The sequence below is a fragment of the Rattus norvegicus genome, chromosome 13 (assembly GCF_036323735.1).
Source record: "Rattus norvegicus strain BN/NHsdMcwi chromosome 13, GRCr8, whole genome shotgun sequence".
Taxonomy (NCBI): Eukaryota; Metazoa; Chordata; class Mammalia; order Rodentia; family Muridae; genus Rattus; species Rattus norvegicus.
Genome location: NC_086031.1, coordinates 87553724 through 87573134, shown reverse-complemented (window position 1 = coordinate 87573134; position 19411 = coordinate 87553724). Strand labels below are relative to the sequence as shown.

General features: G+C 50.8%; 1 protein-coding gene across 1 annotated transcript; it reads right to left on the bottom strand.

The window, feature by feature from the left end:
* Window positions 1-9414: 9414 nt before the first annotated feature.
* On the bottom strand, window positions 9415-17602 carry Vsig8 (V-set and immunoglobulin domain containing 8). Its single transcript, NM_001105972.1, has 7 exons — window positions 17406-17602; window positions 13298-13473; window positions 12626-12827; window positions 12279-12500; window positions 11468-11587; window positions 10968-11166; window positions 9415-10110 (listed from the first exon to the last, which is right to left on the bottom strand). The coding sequence occupies exons 1-7, from the start codon at window positions 17452-17454 to the stop codon at window positions 9825-9827; spliced, it is 1254 nt and encodes a 417-aa protein (NP_001099442.1). The 5' UTR covers window positions 17455-17602; the 3' UTR covers window positions 9415-9824.
* Window positions 17603-19411: the final 1809 nt, after the last annotated feature.

Here is a 19411-nt window from a genome sequence, read left to right as displayed (position 1 = left end):
GGTAGGGTCTGAAAACTCAGAAGTCAGCAAGTACAGAACGCTTTCTGGAAAGGTTTTGATGTGTGTGACTGTCTAAACTTTAGACTCCAAAGTAAGATCCCTGTGGCCCGTGGGTAATGAGAGGCCTGGGAAGGAACCAGGCCAGGCAGGGTCTGGTAAGACACAGGAAGATTTCAACTTTAATTGTAAACACAGAAGGAGGGTAGTGGTGAAGAGCTTTGAAGAAGGAAACGACATGATCTGATGCGTTTTTAAAAGACCTGTGTGAAGAATGGATTGAAGACATGAAGACAGTGATCGCAGCAGTCCTGGAAGAAAGTGACGTCTGCCTAGGATGGAGTCAGGCGGTGGTGGGAAAACAAGGATGTCCAACAACCACCCAGGACCTGAATAGACAGGGCATTGTGTCCTTGGTTGAAGAAAGGCCGAGGACACCACAGAGGTATCTGCCCTGAGAGGCATGATAGGCAGATGGAGGTGTCATTCACCAAAACTGGTAATATCGAGAGCCTGAGCAAATTGTAGGTTAAAGTCAAGAATTCATTCATCCTTAATTATCAGGGGACAGGATCTCACCAAAAAAAATATGAGGGGGATGAAAAATATATTGGATTGGATCATGTGAAGATTACCATAGATACAAGAAGTACAGATGATTTCATAGAATTCGACCTAATAATTTAAATATAAGTCAGCCTAAAGAAGAAAAATCCCTCCTCTGCTCCGATTTTACAGCCAGCTAGGATCATAGGGCTATGCCTCTAATCGGGCACGTTTTTACATTGCAGATCTGACAGGTTCCTTGGATGTGAACTTGAGAATTGAGGTTTATAAGGTAAGAGCATCTCCCAAAGAGCTTTAAGCCCAAACTCATCCAGACACACAGGATCCTTTCTCCGGGCCCAGATTTTGCCTTTGCATTTTCAAAAGCAACCAAGAACATTCGGGACCTGAAGTCTTAATGACGGGGAGTACTGGAGCGGCCTCAGGAGCCACGAGGCACCTCAACCTCCTGTGACTCCAAGCTACCCACAGAGACTCCTGCAGCATTTGGGGTGCTACACGGAGCATCTGGCTGGAGTTCCTGAGAGAAGCCTTTCTAAGTAATGGCAGGGCCATAGTCAGACAAGGTCAGACACAGAAGGAGGCGCTTCACATACTGCAAAGCTCCTGTTTAGTTACATGCTATGATTGGCTCTCAAAGGTGTCACCCAGGCCAGGACAAAGGCACTACAGCATCCTTTCATGGGAAGGCTACCAGATATTGCTGCCTTGGGTCAGGAAACTGGGAACAGAGTGCCAGCACGCCTAGGTACTATTGTCACAGCTAGATCTCATCCCTGGAATCTGAGTCGGCTGGATTCTAAACACTAAAGATCTCCTTATACTGTCTGAGTTGGGAAAAAAAATCTAAAGAAAATGCAGAGGAAGCCAGAATCCCTCAACCCTGGAAGGTTTCGGCTTCCGTGGACAATTTTCAGTAAAATGAATGAAGTCTGGCTTGGAGGATGGATCCCCTACTGTGGTACATAGCAGCTGACATAAACAAACCATCCCTAGACCTAAGGGCTTAAAGATGACGCTAAGAGCCATCAGCATCCCTACGCACATCCTCCATTCCAAGCAAGGCTCTTATCTGTCTGAAAATTCTGACACACTCACACACTCTATCCCTTAATCCAGGCACTCCTCCCTAAATCCCAACCCAGCGTGAAGTCAGATCCATCTTGCCTTCCAAGCAAGTGATTCAAGGCCCAGCCCCGGGCACTCCTACTTGCAGAAGCCTTTCCTCAAGTGATCTCATAGCATCAACTATCCCAGCTCACACAAAGCTGAATCAACAGCTATAGGCATCATCCAATCATTTTCCCAAATGAGCTTAATATTCTCTCCCAGGAGGCCAGCTGTCCTGGAAGCATGGGGTCTCATAGTCCAATCCTGTTACATACATTAAGCACTTGACCCAAAGCATACTTGTGCATTAAGCGGTTAACGTAGGGAGCCAGAGGCAGATGATAAGACATGGCCATTGCCACATATTCTCTCTCCAACTGAGTGAGCCAAGAGTCTCGGGTTAGAAGATGCCACCATTTTGTCTCCCCTTCCAGACAGCATAGTCAAGAGTCTGGGCTCAGACTCTAAATGCCCTCGGGAAGCTCTGTATTCTGGAGAAGATGGTTTCTTCCTTAACTTTTCACCTCCGCAGGAGTTAAGACCAAGGGTCAACTCGTTTTGATGCAAGCAATCTGAACCCTTGTCTCTTTCCTTTCCTAGAACTGAGTATTCTCTATTTGCCTGCCATGTATTTATTTATCTTTGTGTGTATGTGTACACAATGGGGCTTGCATGTGCTGTGGCACATATACAGAGGTTAGAGGACAACTTTATGGAGTTGGTTCTCTCCTTCCAGCTTTACCTGAGTTCCAAGGGTTGATCTCAGGTCACCAGGCTTGTGCAGCAATCACCTTTACTGGCTGAGCCCATCTCTGACTGGTTTTGGAGTTTAAGTCCATTAGTGAATAAAGCAGATAAGAATCCCTGTCTTACATTTCCTCCGTGTAGAACCGATAGGGGGACAACAAAGGGCGAATCCATTAGCAACATTCACCAGAGATTGAAACACACCAGTGATTGAAACATTATGTATGGCAGGGTGCCCAAAGACTGCCCACTGTCTGCAAATTAAAGGAAGGGGTAGACATCAGGGATGATAAGCACAGGAGGAAGACATAGTCTTTCCCAAGGTGTCCATGATGGGCCTCACTGAAAAGGACACTGTTGAGAGAAAATTGGAAGAAGATGAGAACTTGAATTGGGAAATATGGAAGAGCCAAGGCATCAGCCAGGGTGAAAACCCTAAGGTGGTCCAAGATGGCTGGAACGGACAGAGCTAGGGAGTGGGGCCGAAGAGTTGGTCAAGTCAGAGACAGAGCAAAGGTCTGGAACCAACCAAGATCTTTGACTCTGGAAAGCTGTTTTGGACGTCTAAGCAGAAGAATGAGCTGTTATTTGTCTGGCTCCTCTAGATACCAAGCTGTGGCTGTCAGGAAGGAAGCCGGGTGAACACCCAGCGTCCCACTGAAGACATTATCTCCAGGTAAGATGTGACAGCACTCAGGGACCACGAAGCAATGGGAAAGAATGAGTTACTTCTAGACTTATTCCGAAGGCAAAACCAAGATGTCCTGGCCCAGGGAGAGGTAGATGGTAGAAACAGGGAAGAAAGAAATCAACAGACAGAGTTTGCCATCTGCTGAAAGAGAAAGGCAGTAGGATAGATTTAAGGACAGCCATAGGCCATCTATGGGGCATGCTAACACCGAATGAGCTGTCTTAAAGAAGCAGAGAGTGAGTGTGGGATTTAGGAGAGCAGTCTAACCCGGGTGCATAAACCTGTGTGTTGTTGGTATACAGAACTTAGGTGACTGGAGTGAAAGATATCAACGGAAAAACTACTGACCCTTCTTTACCCCCCTTCTCAGATTGTATGCACCATTCCTGGAAAGACTTCGTGTTTACTGAAAAGATCAGATTTCCCCACAGGACCAACGTTATAATAGCAGGTTAGGCTCTGGATAAGAATCGGTTGCTCAATTTTTTATAGCAATAATCACAGACAAGATGTGTCCTCAAGTCTTCACAAACTGTAAATGAGAAGCCTTCATGCTACAAGAGAATGAGTTCTGACAGTCATAGATTCATAGAGCTGTTGGTCACAGATTCAAGGACACTGTGGCCTAGTTGGTAGACATGGTCCCTTGCCTTGGAACCCTGGGGCACTGGCAACAGATTCCCCACTCATGACCCGGTCTGTTTGTCCCTTCTCTCAGGGAGGTTTAATTCCACAGGAACCTTGTCTGCCCCACCTCTCTGAAATACTCTTGACTGTTGTCATGATCAAATACGGAGAGGAGTAGCTAGCACAAACTATCCATCACTAAGTTTTACCCATTAGCTGAGCTCTCAAGGGAGTTAATGTTGAGAAAGATGAGACCAGGCCACCACTCTCAGTGGAAACCTAGGTTGGTGGAGCTGCAACATAAAAGGCCACTCCCCAAACAGAAAAAGATAATTGAGTAAATCTTCTCCTGGTCTAGCAGCAGGAGAGAGGCTGGGATGAAGGGGCAGGGCTGGTCCAGTCTGCTTCCTGTGAAGGCCAGTTGAGAAAGAGATGAAGTGAGAAGGCCTGGCAGCTTTGCAAGCAAGGAAAACTGCCTTGGCCAAGGACTTGGTCAAGTTGGGGGCTGTGGCTGGAGGAGGCACAGGAGCCTTTTTGAACATTATTAGGGTCTAAGACAGAAGGCATCCTGGTAAGAGAAGGGCAGGGACAACCCAGAGAAAGCTGAAGAGACTGAGCAGAGAAAGAGCAGAGTAAGTGGCTGAGTGACCAGAGAAGCCCAGTTATTGAACTGAGTTGATTTTTCTAGGAGGAGGGGGGGAGAGGAGGAGGAAGAAGAGGAGGGGGGAGGGGGAGGAAGCAGCTGCTGGTCTGCATCCATCCTGAGTGTGTGAAGAACTCTCAGGAGGAATGAGCCACCTGGGAGAGGCCGTCATACTCAGCTACAGTGGGCACCCCAGAGGGCAGCAGCTGTGCTACATGCCAGGAAGACACGCCCTGGTCCCAAGAGGCACCAGAGGATTCTAGAAGCTGGTCCAGGCCCCTGCCGAGCTTGTGTTTCCGGTGCTTCCTGTAATTATTAGTATCGCTGTTAGTAATGAGGCTTGCTGTCAATATTAATGGCTGCTTGAGGGCTGCAGGCCTCACAGACTGGGCCTGGTCCTTCCACTTTGCTATTGGCTATTCGCAGAAGTCCTTGTCCCTTCTCTCCAGATAGTGAACTATCTCTAAGTTCAATCTCAAAACAGCCCCCTCGATGCAGCCTTCCCATCACCTGAGCCTCCATCCCGATCCCTGTATGGTTAGATCCAGGCTCCCTGGCCTGCCCTTTTACGGAAGATGAGATTACGCGTTAGATATGAAGGAGTCAACTGCTTGCCGAGTCCCTACTGCATAGCAGTGTGTGAAATATTCACATTACATCAGATAACCTTCTTCCTGTCCGTGCTCCTGTTCCTGTCACGAAGAAATAACTGGACAATTTGGGAACCTACTTCATAGCTATGGATCAAGTTCTGTCTGGCTCTAACCGTGGAAGCTCCTTTTTGCATATATCAGCATGGAAAACTCACAAACCTTTATTACAACTGTTCTGTCTCTCAGCTTTTTCTCCTACTTCCCCCCTTCCAAGCCCACACAGGACCCACCACCAGCATACTCAGCCTTTATGAAAATAAATTCAGCAATTTATGAAATTATTATTTCAGATGGGGAACCAGAGAGAGAGAGAGAGAGAGAGAGAGAGAGAGAGAGAGAGAGAGAGAGAGAAGGATTTCCCAGGCTCCTACCAAATCAGGGGACCAAGCCAGGAAGAAGGCCCCAGGAAGCTTAGGAAACAGAAGTCATCACCAGTCGTTTGTCTGCCTCCAGACAAGCCAAACCTAATCTCATAGTAGTTAGGTAGTTTATACCTCTGAAACTCCCCAAACTCCATTTTCTCCAGTAAGTGGGGAGAAATACACACACACACACACACACAGAGAGAGAGAGAGAGAGAGAGAGAGAGAGAGAGAGAGAGAAAGAGAGAGAGAGAGAGAAGGATTTCCCAGGCTCCTACCAAATCAGGGGACCAAGCCAGGAAGAAGGCCCCAGGAAGCTTAGGAAACAGAAGTCATCACCAGTCGTTTGTCTGCCTCCAGACAAGCCAAACCTAATCTCATAGTAGTTAGGTAGTTTATACCTCTGAAACTCCCCAAACTCCATTTTCTCCAGTAAGTGGGGAGAAATACACACACACACACACACACACACACACACACACACAGAGAGAGAGAGAGAGAGAGAGAGAGAGACAGAGACAGAGAGAGACAGAGACAGAGAGAGACAGAGAGACAAAGACAGAGACAGACAGAGACACAGAGACACAGAGAGAGACAGAGAGACAGAGACAGAGACAGAGACAGAGAGACAGAGACTGGGGAGGGGGTGGGCGTCTGGACCTCGACTTGAGCAATAAAAATGCAATGGTCAGCCCACATGGTCATGGTTATTCTTGGGGGAATTCACAGGTGACTCATGGGATTCCACCCACCCAAGGGCTATGAGAATTGACTCTGTGCCCTTCTAAGAGCTGGGGAGGCGGGGATATCAGAGGGGGTGGGTAATGAAAACTCAGAAGCATCTGCATAGATGCCTCACCATCACATCCACTGGAAGGCAAAATTCATGAAAATCTTGTGGATGGCAAATTGAGTTTCTAATGGCTATCACGGGAGTGGTGTGTGTTACCCAGGAGATGTTGGTTATCCACATAACTCATCAGTAACCTGCAGAACTAAAATTCAGGCCTGGCAGGGTTGGGAACTGGTGCAAAAGCCAGAACCAGGAATAGAACTAGAAATAGGTGTCTTTGTGCTATTTGTGTCTCTGGACAGTCAGACGGCAGAAAATCAGAACTGCCTTAAGATTTCCTCTCAGAGGGGTGTCTGTGCCTAGCTGATCATTTGCCTGGTGCCGCTGTTTGGACTAGGGACCACCAAGGCCCTGAGTGTTACCAGCTTGATTTTAGTTTCTGCTCTTTGAGGATGTGGAACTTTTAGAAGATAAGGCCTTTGGAAGGAAGTTAAGACACCGGGGCCTGCCCAGTTTCTCCTCTTGTTTTTCCTCTTTGCTTTCCAAGTCTAAGGAATGAGCATCTTCCCCCACTATGCTTTTCACAAGCATGTGCTGTCTCACCAAAGGCCTAAAGGTAAGGAAGCCAGGACCTAAAACCTTCAAAACTGTGAGTCAAAATATTCAGCTTTTCCTCTTTCAAAACTCACTATCTCAGGAACTCAGTCATCATGAATCAAAGCTGACTAACATAAATTCTGCAAGCCAGCTATCCAACAGGGCCATCCATTGAAAGTAAGTTCTGGAAATGTGCAATTAAATGAGTCGTATCAAAATAGGGGTGCTAGGCGCCCCAACCTTCACCACTTTTGGGTTATTTTGCTATCAGTCTTCTCTTTTAATTTCTTTATTTTTTTCCCTACTGCATCTGAATTGTGGGTACAATGGTATGCCATCTCGAACATTTCTCCCAACCCCAGGCCAATAACATCCTGTCGGCAGCTTGGGTATTAAACTATGGGAATATTTATGGCACAGAAGATAAATACCACAAATCAAAGCTTCTGTGCGTGACCCCAGCCCAGTCCTGTCCACTCCCAAATCCATTGTTCAGTGTAGATCACCTTTTCCCATATCTCTGCCCAAACAGGTTACACACAGAAGAAATGAGGGGAAGAGATCCAGGTGTTCTTGAAGGAAAATCTATTCTTTTTTAAAGTAAGCTTCCTTTCTATACTTCCCAGAAACTTCTCTTGCTTCCCAGGTGACTCGCCCTAACAGGAGTTGCTGCCAGACTCACTGAAACCTCTCTTGCTACTTCTTAATGGGCTTCTCTTGAAGGAGCTTCACAATTTCCACAAACTCAAGCGAAAGCTAAGTCTCAGTCGGCATGGCTCCCCGACTCCCAGAATGAGGAAAAATGTGCTCAGGACAACCTGTAAGTGGCATAGCTGCCTCAGCCCCTCACCACCTTGCAGAAGGCTGGGCTGGCAGTTCCTCGGAGTGTAAACACCTTTTCCTCATATCAGCTTTATCAGTCACCTGCCTTAGGGCAAAAGTGTGCCTGGCACAGGGCCCTGCTGAGGCGCTAACTCTATCTATGAATAAGTCATTTGAAATGCACTCATAAACATGGCCAGGGATTGACAGGTTCTCAACTCCTCCCTACTTAACTCTCTCCCCCTGTATCCTGTACAGCCCAGTGCCCATACCCCAACTCTTAGATAAGGGGTCTTTGATTCCCTTTGCCCCAGCATTCATTCTCTCTCATCTATCTTGCCAAGCACTGTTAAGGCAGAATAGACAACACTTCCAGCCACCCCTTGACGAGCTCCCATGCCATCATAGAGGTTTCCAGGTTATTTTCTGCCAGGCAGGATACTCTGAGCCTTATACACACCTACTTTATGATGCCCTGGGACAGGAGAAGGACGATTAGGGCGAGCAGTTTCTTTTAAGGAGAAGAGAAACAAAAGAAGAGTCTAGGCTCTCCACAAGCAGGTAGCTGGCAAGAAAAGGCAGCCAGAACTCAGTGGCTTTGAAGTACTATGAACTTCTGAAGAGCCCTTAGCCCAGATAGGTGTCCTTTGTGAAATATAACCATGTGGTCCACCAGAGGCCACTGAGTTGAAATAGGATGCTCTGGGCTCCCCACGAGTAGATCTTAGAGCAAGGAATAAAAGTTGCGCATTGTCGATAGAAGAAATACCCTATGAGATCGTTGTAGCCTCTCTTTGTTTTTTCTTTCCCTACCTGGTGTGTTCTTTGGCTGTTCTTCTGTCTCCTAATACTATCTCCTCTGGCTCAGCTCAGCTTCTCCTGGCACAATGGTCTCCTAGTTTCACTCTGCTCGATCTCTTCTCTGCACCAACTGCCTTCTCCTCTCTAGCCCTACTCAGTCTTTCTTCTGTACCAAGTGTCTTCTCTAGCCCTGCTCTCTGACTCTACTCTTCTGCCACCTGGACCTGACTCCCATCCTACTCGTGCTTTGGGAGGCAGTGAGCTGCCACTAAAGGTACTCTGGCCACAAGGGGTTGGGATAGCCCTCATCAGGAATGTTATAGAAGGAATTCAGCTATCAGAGAACAGCCCGGTGTCCTGGAGTCAACTGTTCAAGGCCAAATCTTGAACTATTGCCTTTTTTTTTCTGCCTCTGTTGAGATATAATAATCCCCTGAAACTCGGTTTCTTCTGTGTATCATGGGAATCGCGCACAGCCTCACAGAACTAAGTAGGTAAGCAAAATAAACTATTTGAAAGCACCTGGCACTGAGTGGGTGTCTAATAAACTTAAGCTTCCCATCAAAGAGGGCTGAACTAGGTATCCTCGGGTCTTCCTACTCCAGTGTCTGAATGAGTTTAGATCCCTCCCTGGCTGCTGGAAAGGGAGGCATATACCTGGGAGAGATCAAGGAGTTCGGATTAGGTAGATGGATGGAGAGAAGAGAATGATGAGACGGCCGGAGAGCATGTGCAGGTCACCTCTAACACCTGCCCACTCCCATTTGTTTCCTCTTCTAGAATAAGAGATGAAAGATGGGTTTGGAATTTTAAAGTCTGTTCTAAAGGACTTTCCCCATTCATACTGTGAAGGGGTAGAACTATGTCTCCTTCCAGCCGTGGCTTTCCCTATAGGATGGGAAGGCGAAGATTCCGATAGGAAGTAAGGAAGCAAATATCATCCTGCCAAGCTTTCCCACCCCATGCCCAGCCCTTCTAGGAACACGGGACAGCCATCTCGGTGTCAGTCTTTAAGCTTCTTTATTGTGCTAACACTGTTGCCTCAGAGCTCAGATCTCACACACAGAACAATTCAGCCCTGACATCCACCTACCCAAGGCTGGGGGGCCCTCTGCCTTGGCTGGGAACATCTGGCTCCTACCTCTGCGTTTCTGGGATACAGACAGCGCTCCTCTCCCAAACTATCCCTGGAGCCCAGGGTTGAGGGAAGGCTCCAACTGTCTTCTTATCCCCCCCAATCTCCTCCCACTCGAGGGGAGGAGGCTCTGCCCCTCTTGGCTTCTCAGAGGGAAACCCCCTTACCACCGCTAGGTGGCCGATGAGAGCCAAGTCTGCTGGCCCGAACCTGTCCCCAGCTGCGGGCGGAGAGCCCCCGAACCGCCTCCCAGCCGGGGCGCAGCCCGGTGCTGCGCGCTCACACTAAGAGGCCGTCCTTGCACGAGCGCTGCTCGACCTGGGCACAGTCGGCGCAGTCGGCCGGCTCCGCGCTCTTGACCTTGATGTAGACCGGGGAGGGACCCGCTTCGCAGGCGGCAGAGGTGGTGCGGGGCACTAGGGCCACGTCCTCGGGGCCGCCGCAGGGCGGAGGCGCGTACTTGCGGCGCAGGGAGCGGCTGACGTTCTGCGTCGGGTACCCCAGGAGGTGGGTGACGCGGCTGCCGCGCCCGCTGGCCTTGCACCCGGGCGCCTCGGCGTCCACTCTGGAAAACAACAGGCGGGCGCGTGAGCTGGCTCCTCCACGGCGCGGCGTTGGCACGGCCTGGGCAGAGCTGGGGGCTCTTGGCAACCTCTCATCTCCCGCGCCCCCCTCCGCCTGCCCGATCACCTCTAGACCTCAACTTAACTCTCCTCTCTCTTCACATTCCTGGGCCAGCGACCCTGCAGCGCCCCCATGCCACCATCCCCATTTTTCACACTCTGTTTGTCCTCGAGTGTCCCAGCTCACGGCGGGCAGTCCCAGTCAGGTTGCCCTCTGTCCCTTTCTAATGTTTGGCTAAAAGGGAGCCTTAGTAATCCGGGAACGATGTCCCTCCTTTCCTTAACGAACCCTCGCCTGAACTCCAGCAAGCTCTCCTCGCCTCCTGTCCCTCGCTCTTCCTTTCCTCTGACCCCAAGGCATTGCAATCATTAGCACGGCTATTCTTGTTCTATTTTTATTTCTAGATTGCTTCTAATGTAAGTTATGAGCACTATTGGTGGTAGCGCTTCTTAAATAGGCATGTCGAGGTTCTTGCCGGCGCAATACAAGGGAAAGGTGAAAACACGTGGTCCCTGCCCTCCACGAGCTTACAGTCTAGGCCAGACAGACCTGGGGGTGGGGGATGCATAGACGACAGAAGGAAGGGGGAAAGCAAGGAGCAGAGGTGAAGACTGGAGCGGGAAGGGGAAAGACAGAAAAAGCCATGCGGCGAGTGGGCAGGTCGACATGCTGAAGTCCCAGCACTCCATGGCGATGGCGAGAATGGGGTTCCCAGCCGGCCGATGGCAGGCAGGGGTGAAGAGGACAGGGCGCCGGTCCCCCGCCGTGCAGCAGCATGCAGCATGCATCAGGTTTTACCTGATCTCACTAGCCAAGTCGCCGCAGGCCCCTCCGCCGACCCCGCCGCCGACCCCGTAGCCGAAGGCACCTCGGGCACCACCGGCCCCGGCGCCTCCGCAGCAGCAGCAGATGAGCCCCCAGATGCCTACTGCCAGGCAGGCTAGCATGAGCAAAGAGCCCAGCACTGCGCCGACGATCATGCCTACACGCTGGGAGTCTGTGGAAAGAAGTGGAAGGAGTCAGGCTTCTGACAGCCTGGCACATGCCAGGGCAGATGTCTGTGGGAAAGAACCCAGGCCCCCGGGATGCCCGGTAAGGAAGCTGTGGGGAGGAGAGAAGGTGAGGGTTAGGTGAATCTGCAGGAGGCTTCCCGCTGCTCTAAACAAAGACCTTGCCTGACCGAGGTGGAAGGGCAACCAGCTGAGACTCCGAAATAGAGCTTAGGTACCTGCAATCCAAGCCCGAGCCCGCCCACTTCCTTCCCCAAGCCAGGGGATTCTTAGGGCTGCTGTACCTACCTGAGACTTTCACCTCTACCACGCAGACGCTGTAGCCCACATGGTTGGCCACTGTGCACTGATACAGCCCATCGTCGTCCGCGTTGACGCCCTTCAACACCAGGTCTCCGTTGCTCAGGCCTGGAATGGGAAGAGCATCAGAGGGATACTGAGACAGAGAAAATAAAAACGACCTCTGAGAAGTCCTACCCTGCCCAGTCCCTATGGGATGAAGCATGAAATGCCACCGTAAAAACATGGATGGTGTACACAAGCACCCACAAGTCCGCTCCACTCAAGCTGGCCCATACTCCCCTTGCTGAGACAGAAGAAGAAAAATAAGAAGACAGCGTCCACCATTAATTCCTTGTGACCTTAAGGAAATACATTGACTCAGCACTAGTTTGTAAAGTGAAGACAAGGTTAGACCAGAGGAGCTGTAGGGTACCCTCTGGCTTCGTTATTCTTTGATTGTGGTGATTATTCCGATTCTCTAAGTGCTAGGAACCTCAGACACTTTATCCTATTGAGTCCTCACAGGCCAGTGATGGCAGCTACCAGTAAGTGTTCCCTTTCCCATCTGCCACGGAGGTGTTAAGCCACTTGCCTGAGATTTACTACCAATCAGCATCCTAGCCAAATTACCCATGCTGCTTTTGACTGACATTCCACTGGCACCTTCCCTCAATAGCAGCTGCCTGGACGTGCCCAAATGAACAAGCAGCCTCTCACAGGTCTGCTGGGTCTGACTTGGTACCACTGGAAGTCCCCAGCAGCCTCCAGTTCCCAATCCCCTGATTTCTTTCACCCTCCTTCGGCCAGGCCCCCTCACCTTGGTTGATGGAGCTGTGGAACGACTCTTGGTAAGAAAGCTCAGAGTGGAAGCTGTGCTGTGAGTGGTAGGACCCAGCTCGGTAGGGGTGGCTGTGCCCACTGATCTTGGCCCACTTGTAGGAGAGGGGCTGAGAGCCTCCGTTGGCAAAGCACTTCAGCACCACATCGTTGCCCTTTGACATGTGGCCTTCAGTCCAACACATGGGTACGGCAGGACGTGCTGTAACAAGGCAGGCAATTGTAAGCCCAGACTCGGCCAAAAGCCCGAGCTAGGCTCACGGTGGCCAATCTGCCCTTGGCTCTGGAGCCTGGAAAAAAAGGGAGCCTGGAAGAATCTCGTCATACCTTGGACAGTGACCACGACCTTCCTGGTGGCCATGGTGGTCTTCTTCACCCGACACTCATAGGTTGCTGTGTCAGACACCTGCAGGTTCATGAGGTTGATGGAGGCATCGTACTGGCTGGGGTCTGAGGCTGCGAAGCGGACCCTCTGCTGCAGATGAGGGAGGTTGCCGTGACTGATCCGCTTGTCTTGATAAGTAAGAAACTGTGAAGTAGAGAGGAAAACAGAGCTGTTGAGACAAGCCGGGCCAAGGAAGGTTGCGTGAGATGCGTGGGCAATTCACTGACCTTCTCTAAGGCTCAGCTTTCTCAACTGAATCTGAGTGTATGGTGCTGTCAGCCACGCTGGCCTCTTACCGAGTGAGTGAGAGCAGATGGGGTTAGATATTCTGGGGAAATGTAAGGTCAGACTGGGACCTTCTAAAGCCAGGGCCTACAGTCAATCCCCCCCACCCACACACACACACATCTTGATATGGGCTACAAGGAGGTAGAGAAACTGGCTGGCTTGACTCCCAGTTGGATGGTTCTCATCCCTGTTGCCTCACTCCCTGGGAGATCTTGAAGGAAGTTCAAGGCCCTGGTTTCCTCCTTTACCTTCCTTCTCCCTCGGGATGTTGGCTCCCCATCAAGTTGACATCACAGAGTACAGAGAACCCTGTGCCAAGCACTTACCACATTCTCCCTATGCGAGGGTTCTGAGTTAACTTGCATCCACTCAATATCCAGACCATTGGGACCATAATCTTCAGGATCCAGGATGTAGGGACAGCCTAGCCTCACATTGTCACCTTCTGCCAGGAACAGGACCTCCTGGCCATCCCCATTGATCCTTACAGCAGACAACAATGCTGGTGAAGGGTAGAGAGGGTGGTAAAGAGAGAATAGAAGCAAAGACGCTTAGCTGTCAGTCTCCATCACTCTGTCACCTGTCAACAGGAGCTCAGAGGGCTTCCATAGGATGAGGGGCTGCGTGTGTGTGTGTGTCTGTGTCTGTGTCTGTGTGTGTGTCTGTGTCTGTGTCTGTGTCTGTGTCTGTGTGTCTGAGTGTGTCTGTGTGTGTCTGTGTGTGTCTGTGTGTCTGTCTGTGTGTGTGTTTGTGTGTCTGTGTGTGTGTCTGTGTGTGTGTCTGTATGTCTGTGTGTGTGTCTGTGTGTGTCTGTGTGTCTGTCTGTGTGTGTGTGTCTGTATGTCTGTGTGTGTCTGTGTGTCTGTGTGTGTCTGTGTGTCTGTGTGGTGTGTCTGTGTGTCTGTCTGTGTGTGTGTGTCTGTATGTCTGTGTGTGTCTGTGTGTGTCTGTGTGTCTGTCTCTGTGTGTGTGAGTGTCTGTGAGTGTCTGTGTGGTGTGTCTGTATGTGTCTGTGTGGTGTGTCTGTATGTGTGTGTGTGTGTGTGTGTGTGTGTGTGTGTGTGTGTGTGCTGGCATGAGCAATACTTATGTTGTTTGTTTATTCACATGGCAGTGTCTGGGCATCCTTGTGAACTTGTGTATATGTTCCAGACTTGTGTAGATGAGCGTTTGAGTATTGTTTACATACACAGAGCTCTTGTGTTCTTCTTGTGTGTATACATAATTGTGCATTTGCATGTATGAATACACACACACACACTCAAATGTGCATATGTCTATTTGTAGCTGCCAAGATGTCCATTCACATGGCCATGTAGGATATCTGCCTTCATATTTGCATGATTCTGTGTGTGTGTGTGTGTGTGTGTGTGTGTGTGTGTGTGTGTGAACACCCAGAGTCCTTAGATGTTTTATTGGAAGAAACAGGCTATTTAAAAGCCACCTGCATGGGCTGGGTTTAGGCCCTATCTGGGTCAAGTGAAGTTCCCTGGCCAGAAGCAGGAGAGTGGATATAGTGACTCCAGGTCTCTTTCCATTCTGAAAAATCATGAGTATATCTGTGTATGCTGGTGTGGTGGTGATGGTGGTGGTGGTGGTATGTGTGTATGTGTTGTGTATGATAATGCATGCTGACTGGGTGTTCTAAGGGCAAGTATGTGTCTTTGCTTGACATGGGGCAGCTGTAGCCTAGAGCCTGGCCTTGTTCCTGCGTATGTCTTTGTCTATGGCAGCTTTTTTCCTAGAATGAGCCTTGTAAAGGTAAATACACTGCTGTAGACTGTGCATCCTCCTTGTGTGATTGTGTGGTTCCAGTGTAGCTGCTCCCACTTGCTTGCTCCCACTGGGGCCCCTCCTGCCACTGAGTCAGAGCAGGAGCCCAAGGTTTAGAGCCAGGATCAGGAAGCTTAGGGACTGAGCTCCTCTCCCTCCCTACCCTGAAGCCCCAGGCAAGCTCTGGCCCCAACCGGTTAGACCTAGAGAAGAATAAGGGGGGGAGTGAACCCAGGGCTCCACCCTAGATACTCTGCTCCCTAGCTCCTCAGTCTCCGAAGCACTCCTTCTACAAAACCCTCACCAAGCTCGTCTATGGATGGTCTTTTTGAGTAAACATGCTCTTTGGGAATCCCAAGCCCAAATCTTAGGGAGTCTCCCCCCCCCTCTCTCTCACACACACACACACACACACACACACACACACACACACACACACACCTATATACTGCTGTCCCAGGCAAAACAAATAGACAGAAGCATGTTCCTTCAAGCCCTCAGAATGTGAATATATGCCCATGCAGTCTCCTCCTTACACACAAAAACTATTGGATCTATACACAGACACACACAGGCAAACAGAGTACACATTAGTCTAGGACACACCCACTGCACGCTCTTGTGGCTTCCTGCGCGTCCATTCAAGACCAGACATATCTGCAGAAGCCCCGAGTTCCAGGTGCAGCCTGGCTCTGGAGAAGCTAGCAAGGACCTTACATGTCCCCCAACATCTTAAGCGGCACTGGACCTGCTCCTCTAAACCATGGCTAGACCCCATCCACTCCACGACCTGAAAAGACCTCAACTTGACCTTGAACAGGCAGCCTAGCTTCTGGGACTCTAACGGGACCTGGAGAGGCCTCTTCCAGCCTTGGGCCAAGAGAATACTAGCTCATTCCTAAGATAAGGATCCTGATGCCATCTGTCAGATCCTGGGGCGTTGAGAGGCAAGCCAGGGATGAGCCAGAATTCTGCTGAGAGCAGAGTCTCCACCCTGGGGATGAACCACTGGGAACAGCGGACAACTGGGAGGATTCTCTTTCCCTGAACCACAGAGGTCAGCCAGGCAGAGGGTAAGTATTCAGAGAAAGGGGTCGGGGGGGGGGGATGATCTGGAATAGAAAGCCTCTACACTGCACTAGGCCGTATTGCCTCAACTGTCTCAGGCCAAAGAGCCTCACCCTAGCTCCTCGGTGTCCTTAGATGTTTCCTCAGCTCCTCCCAAGGGTTCCAGCCGTTTTGTACCTCCTCCCACCCCTTTGGCATATCACTCTGGTTTATCTTGCTGTGGCACCTAGGAAGGATTTCCAGGGAATTTAAGAGGAAAGGGAGACTTGTGTAGAAGGACGAATCGGGGTGAAAGCGAGCGTAGGAAAGAGTGCTGGGTAAGAGGACTCGAGGAGAGAGGGGCAAAGGGAAGTCGAGAGGCTGTTCAAGGAACTGGTGATTGTCCCTTATAAAGTCTCCAGCGCTGACTACTGTCTGTGGGGAGAGATAGCTCTGTAAGTGTCTGTGCTCCGCTAAGAAACCCTATTTCTGAGTTCTCGAGCTAATTTCAAACTGAAAGGAGAAAAGAGAAGAAAAGGGCAGCTCAGAGAAAGTTTTGGCGCATGACTTCACAAAGCAAGCGTCTAGCCCACATACCCACACACATATAGAACACAGGGAGATGCCCCAGCTCTCCTGGCACAGCCACGGATCCTTAAGTGGGCACTGCCTGAGGGGCTTTTACCAGACAAAGAGAGCAGCATACAACTTGTCAGAAATACAGCCACCACACTTATGTGTACACACACACACACACACAGAGGTATGCATATTAACAACCCCCTTCCCTCCCTCCTCCTTTAGACCCATCATCCTACATCTAGACTGCCCCCCAGGGGGGTCTCCAGGCTATTTTCTGCAGTACTCAATAGAATCTATCTCCCTTGTCGGGACTTGTTCAATCCCGGGCAGGCGGCCATAGTACCCAAAGCTGAGCCCTGCCTTCTACGAGTGCCCCAGAGAGGTGAAAGGGCTCTAGGAGCCCCATCCATCCTGTCCACATCCTCTCAGCCTCATCCCAGAAGAGGCATCACCTTGGGGCTCTTGTAGACCCGAGGTGTCAGGCCTGGGTTCTTACTAGCTGTGATGGAAGCAACAAAGCATGTGGAGCCCTTTCAAAGCAGACAGCTTTCCTGCCCAATGCCCCAGCTGGGGAGGGCTGGCCCTTCCACTGGGAAGAGCACACAGACTGTCTAAAGGAAACAGATCATTGTCAGGCTCCTCCTCAGCCCCCACCCAGAGCTGCTGCTCACCTGACTCCTACCCCACCTGCAATTCCCACAACTAACCCCAGATCTCCAAGCAAGCCCTGTCTCCAGCTCCCAGCGTGGGAACAGCACTAAAGTCACGTTGCACACAATCCATGAGCTACACGGGCTGTCAATTACCACGAAGATCTATTCCAAAGCCTCTGTACACAGGCACTACCCCAAGCCTTCAGGTACGGGCTCTCCTGGGAAGAAGCCCCCTTGGCAGTGTCTAAATCAGTATCAGCAAAGTAGATGGTCCCACCCGGTGCCTCTTAGATCAGCTGTGAGGCTCCTCTGTGAGGACCCGAGCATCCCTGACCGTCGGCACAATGCTGGGTATCTCTACCCCTGCCCAGCCCCATACCTGGGCTCAGGCACACGAGCAGTAGATGGAACGCTCCTCGAACTCCCATGTCTCTAGGCTTGGTCTTTTCTGGGCCTGAGCTGGGCTCCAGTGGGCCGGTGGTGGTGGTGGTGGTAGTGGGTGGAAGGGGCAGGTGGAGGGAGGGGGAGCGGAGGGCCCAGACACTGCCCGGGGTGGCAGGAAGGTGCAATGAGTGTGGAGCTGAGGAGCAGCCGGAGTTATTTCTATAGGAGGGAGGGGGCCTGGTCCCCGCCTTGGGGAGGAGCCCAAGTAGCCCTAATTAGCAGGGTGACAGGATGGCCTACCCAGGCATTACCCAGCCCTCACCCAAGCTCTTCCCTGTCCCAAGAGTGGTGCTGGGTGACCAGCGGGACTTGTAATTAGGCACCTGTTAAACCTCCACTTCCTCGTGGCCAAGTCCTCGGGGTGACAACAGTCGCCCCACTTTCCAGCGTCCACGGAGTTCCTCTCACCACTCATTCGATGCCTCCTTCCCTGGGGGAAGTGGGAAAGAGGAAGGAGAAGCCAGATTTAGGGAGGAAGGATGGTCAGCATTCGTAGAGTTAACATTGACCAAAGATGGCCCTGAGTCTCACACACCCTCCCACTGCAGACCCAGATTTCTGGGTCCCAATCTCTTCAAGCATCCCTTACTCTCCAGGTCAGGTCTGAAAGAAAGTGTATCAGAAAAGGGATCCCTCTGCCACGCTGGGACTTAGAAGGAAAGCCCAGATAACAGGAGATACAGGAATGCAGCTTTTCTCTGTCCCTGTAAAGGGAGTGAAGCAAGCACCCAGGCTGAAAGAGGGAAAGAAGGGGTGTGTATAAGCATAGGGTCTTCCCACGCTACTGTTTCTCCATCCTTGCTGACACAAAGGTCATCCCCGAGTTCAAGGATCCCAGAGAGCAGGAAGTGCTGTGATGGGTTTAGATCCTTACTTCCCACACACATCTTTATCAGTTCACTGAGGCCTGAAGAAGAGGAGTGGGGGCATGGGGAGGGAGGGAGGGACTGTGCAACCTGAGGGAATGTTTGAGGTAGGCAAGACAGGAGGTCAGGTGAGTGTGTACACCTCTCACAGGGATGAGGGTAAGACTGAGCCCCTCGGTATGCTTTCTTCTGGGTTTCTTGGTATTTCAGCCAAGTCTAGAAGGTTTAATGTAGGCCCCATGTTAGTAGGAGTCAGAATCCCCTAAGAACGAAGACCCTCAAAGCCTGGACTGGGCAGCCAGCCGTCACAGTGACTAAGCCAGCACAGTTCTAGACAGGGCGGGAGGGTCTTAGCCAGCAGAAGGGGGGAAGGCCCGCTACTGTTGCTTGGTCCACAGGTTCAGGACAGTTCCTTAACCTGCTCTGGATTCCTGGACTATCCAATAGGGTGTAAGTTCTGAGGAGCCTCATGCAACAGCTTGGGCCCTTGAGGGAGCCTTTTCCACTACTGACCTGGGGCTCAGGAAGGGCAGAGGGGGAAGAGTCTTCAGGAGAGTTATGGGGCTCAGGAATGCTGCCAAGAGCCACCCCCTTGGAAGAACAAGACCGGACAATAAGGAAGCACACGGAGTCCACGCAGCTCTGTGTTCCAAACCCCTTTACCCAAACCACCAACAATAACAGGTTGCCCCGGGGCCCACCCGATGTACACAGTGGACATCCTTATTTCCTTATCTATTTTGAGATTTATGGGGTTGTCCTGAGCCTTCGGGAAAACAGGGGTCATTATCCCCATTCTACAGGTAGGGAAACAGAAGCCTGGAGACACAAAGATCCAGTTCAGTTGCAGCTACTGGCCAGCTAGGGATAGCCAGGCACCCTGGCACTCAGTCCTGAGAGGCCCAAAAGAGAGCCTGGTAGCCATACGGACTACTACTACTACTACACATCAAAGGAAAGCATCAAAGGCCAGGAGGGGGAAACAGACAGGACCAGAAAGAGGGAAACCGAGCAGAAAGGGCTGAACCTGTGGTTCCACTAAACTGACATGGAGGGATCCATTAGAGCTCTGGAA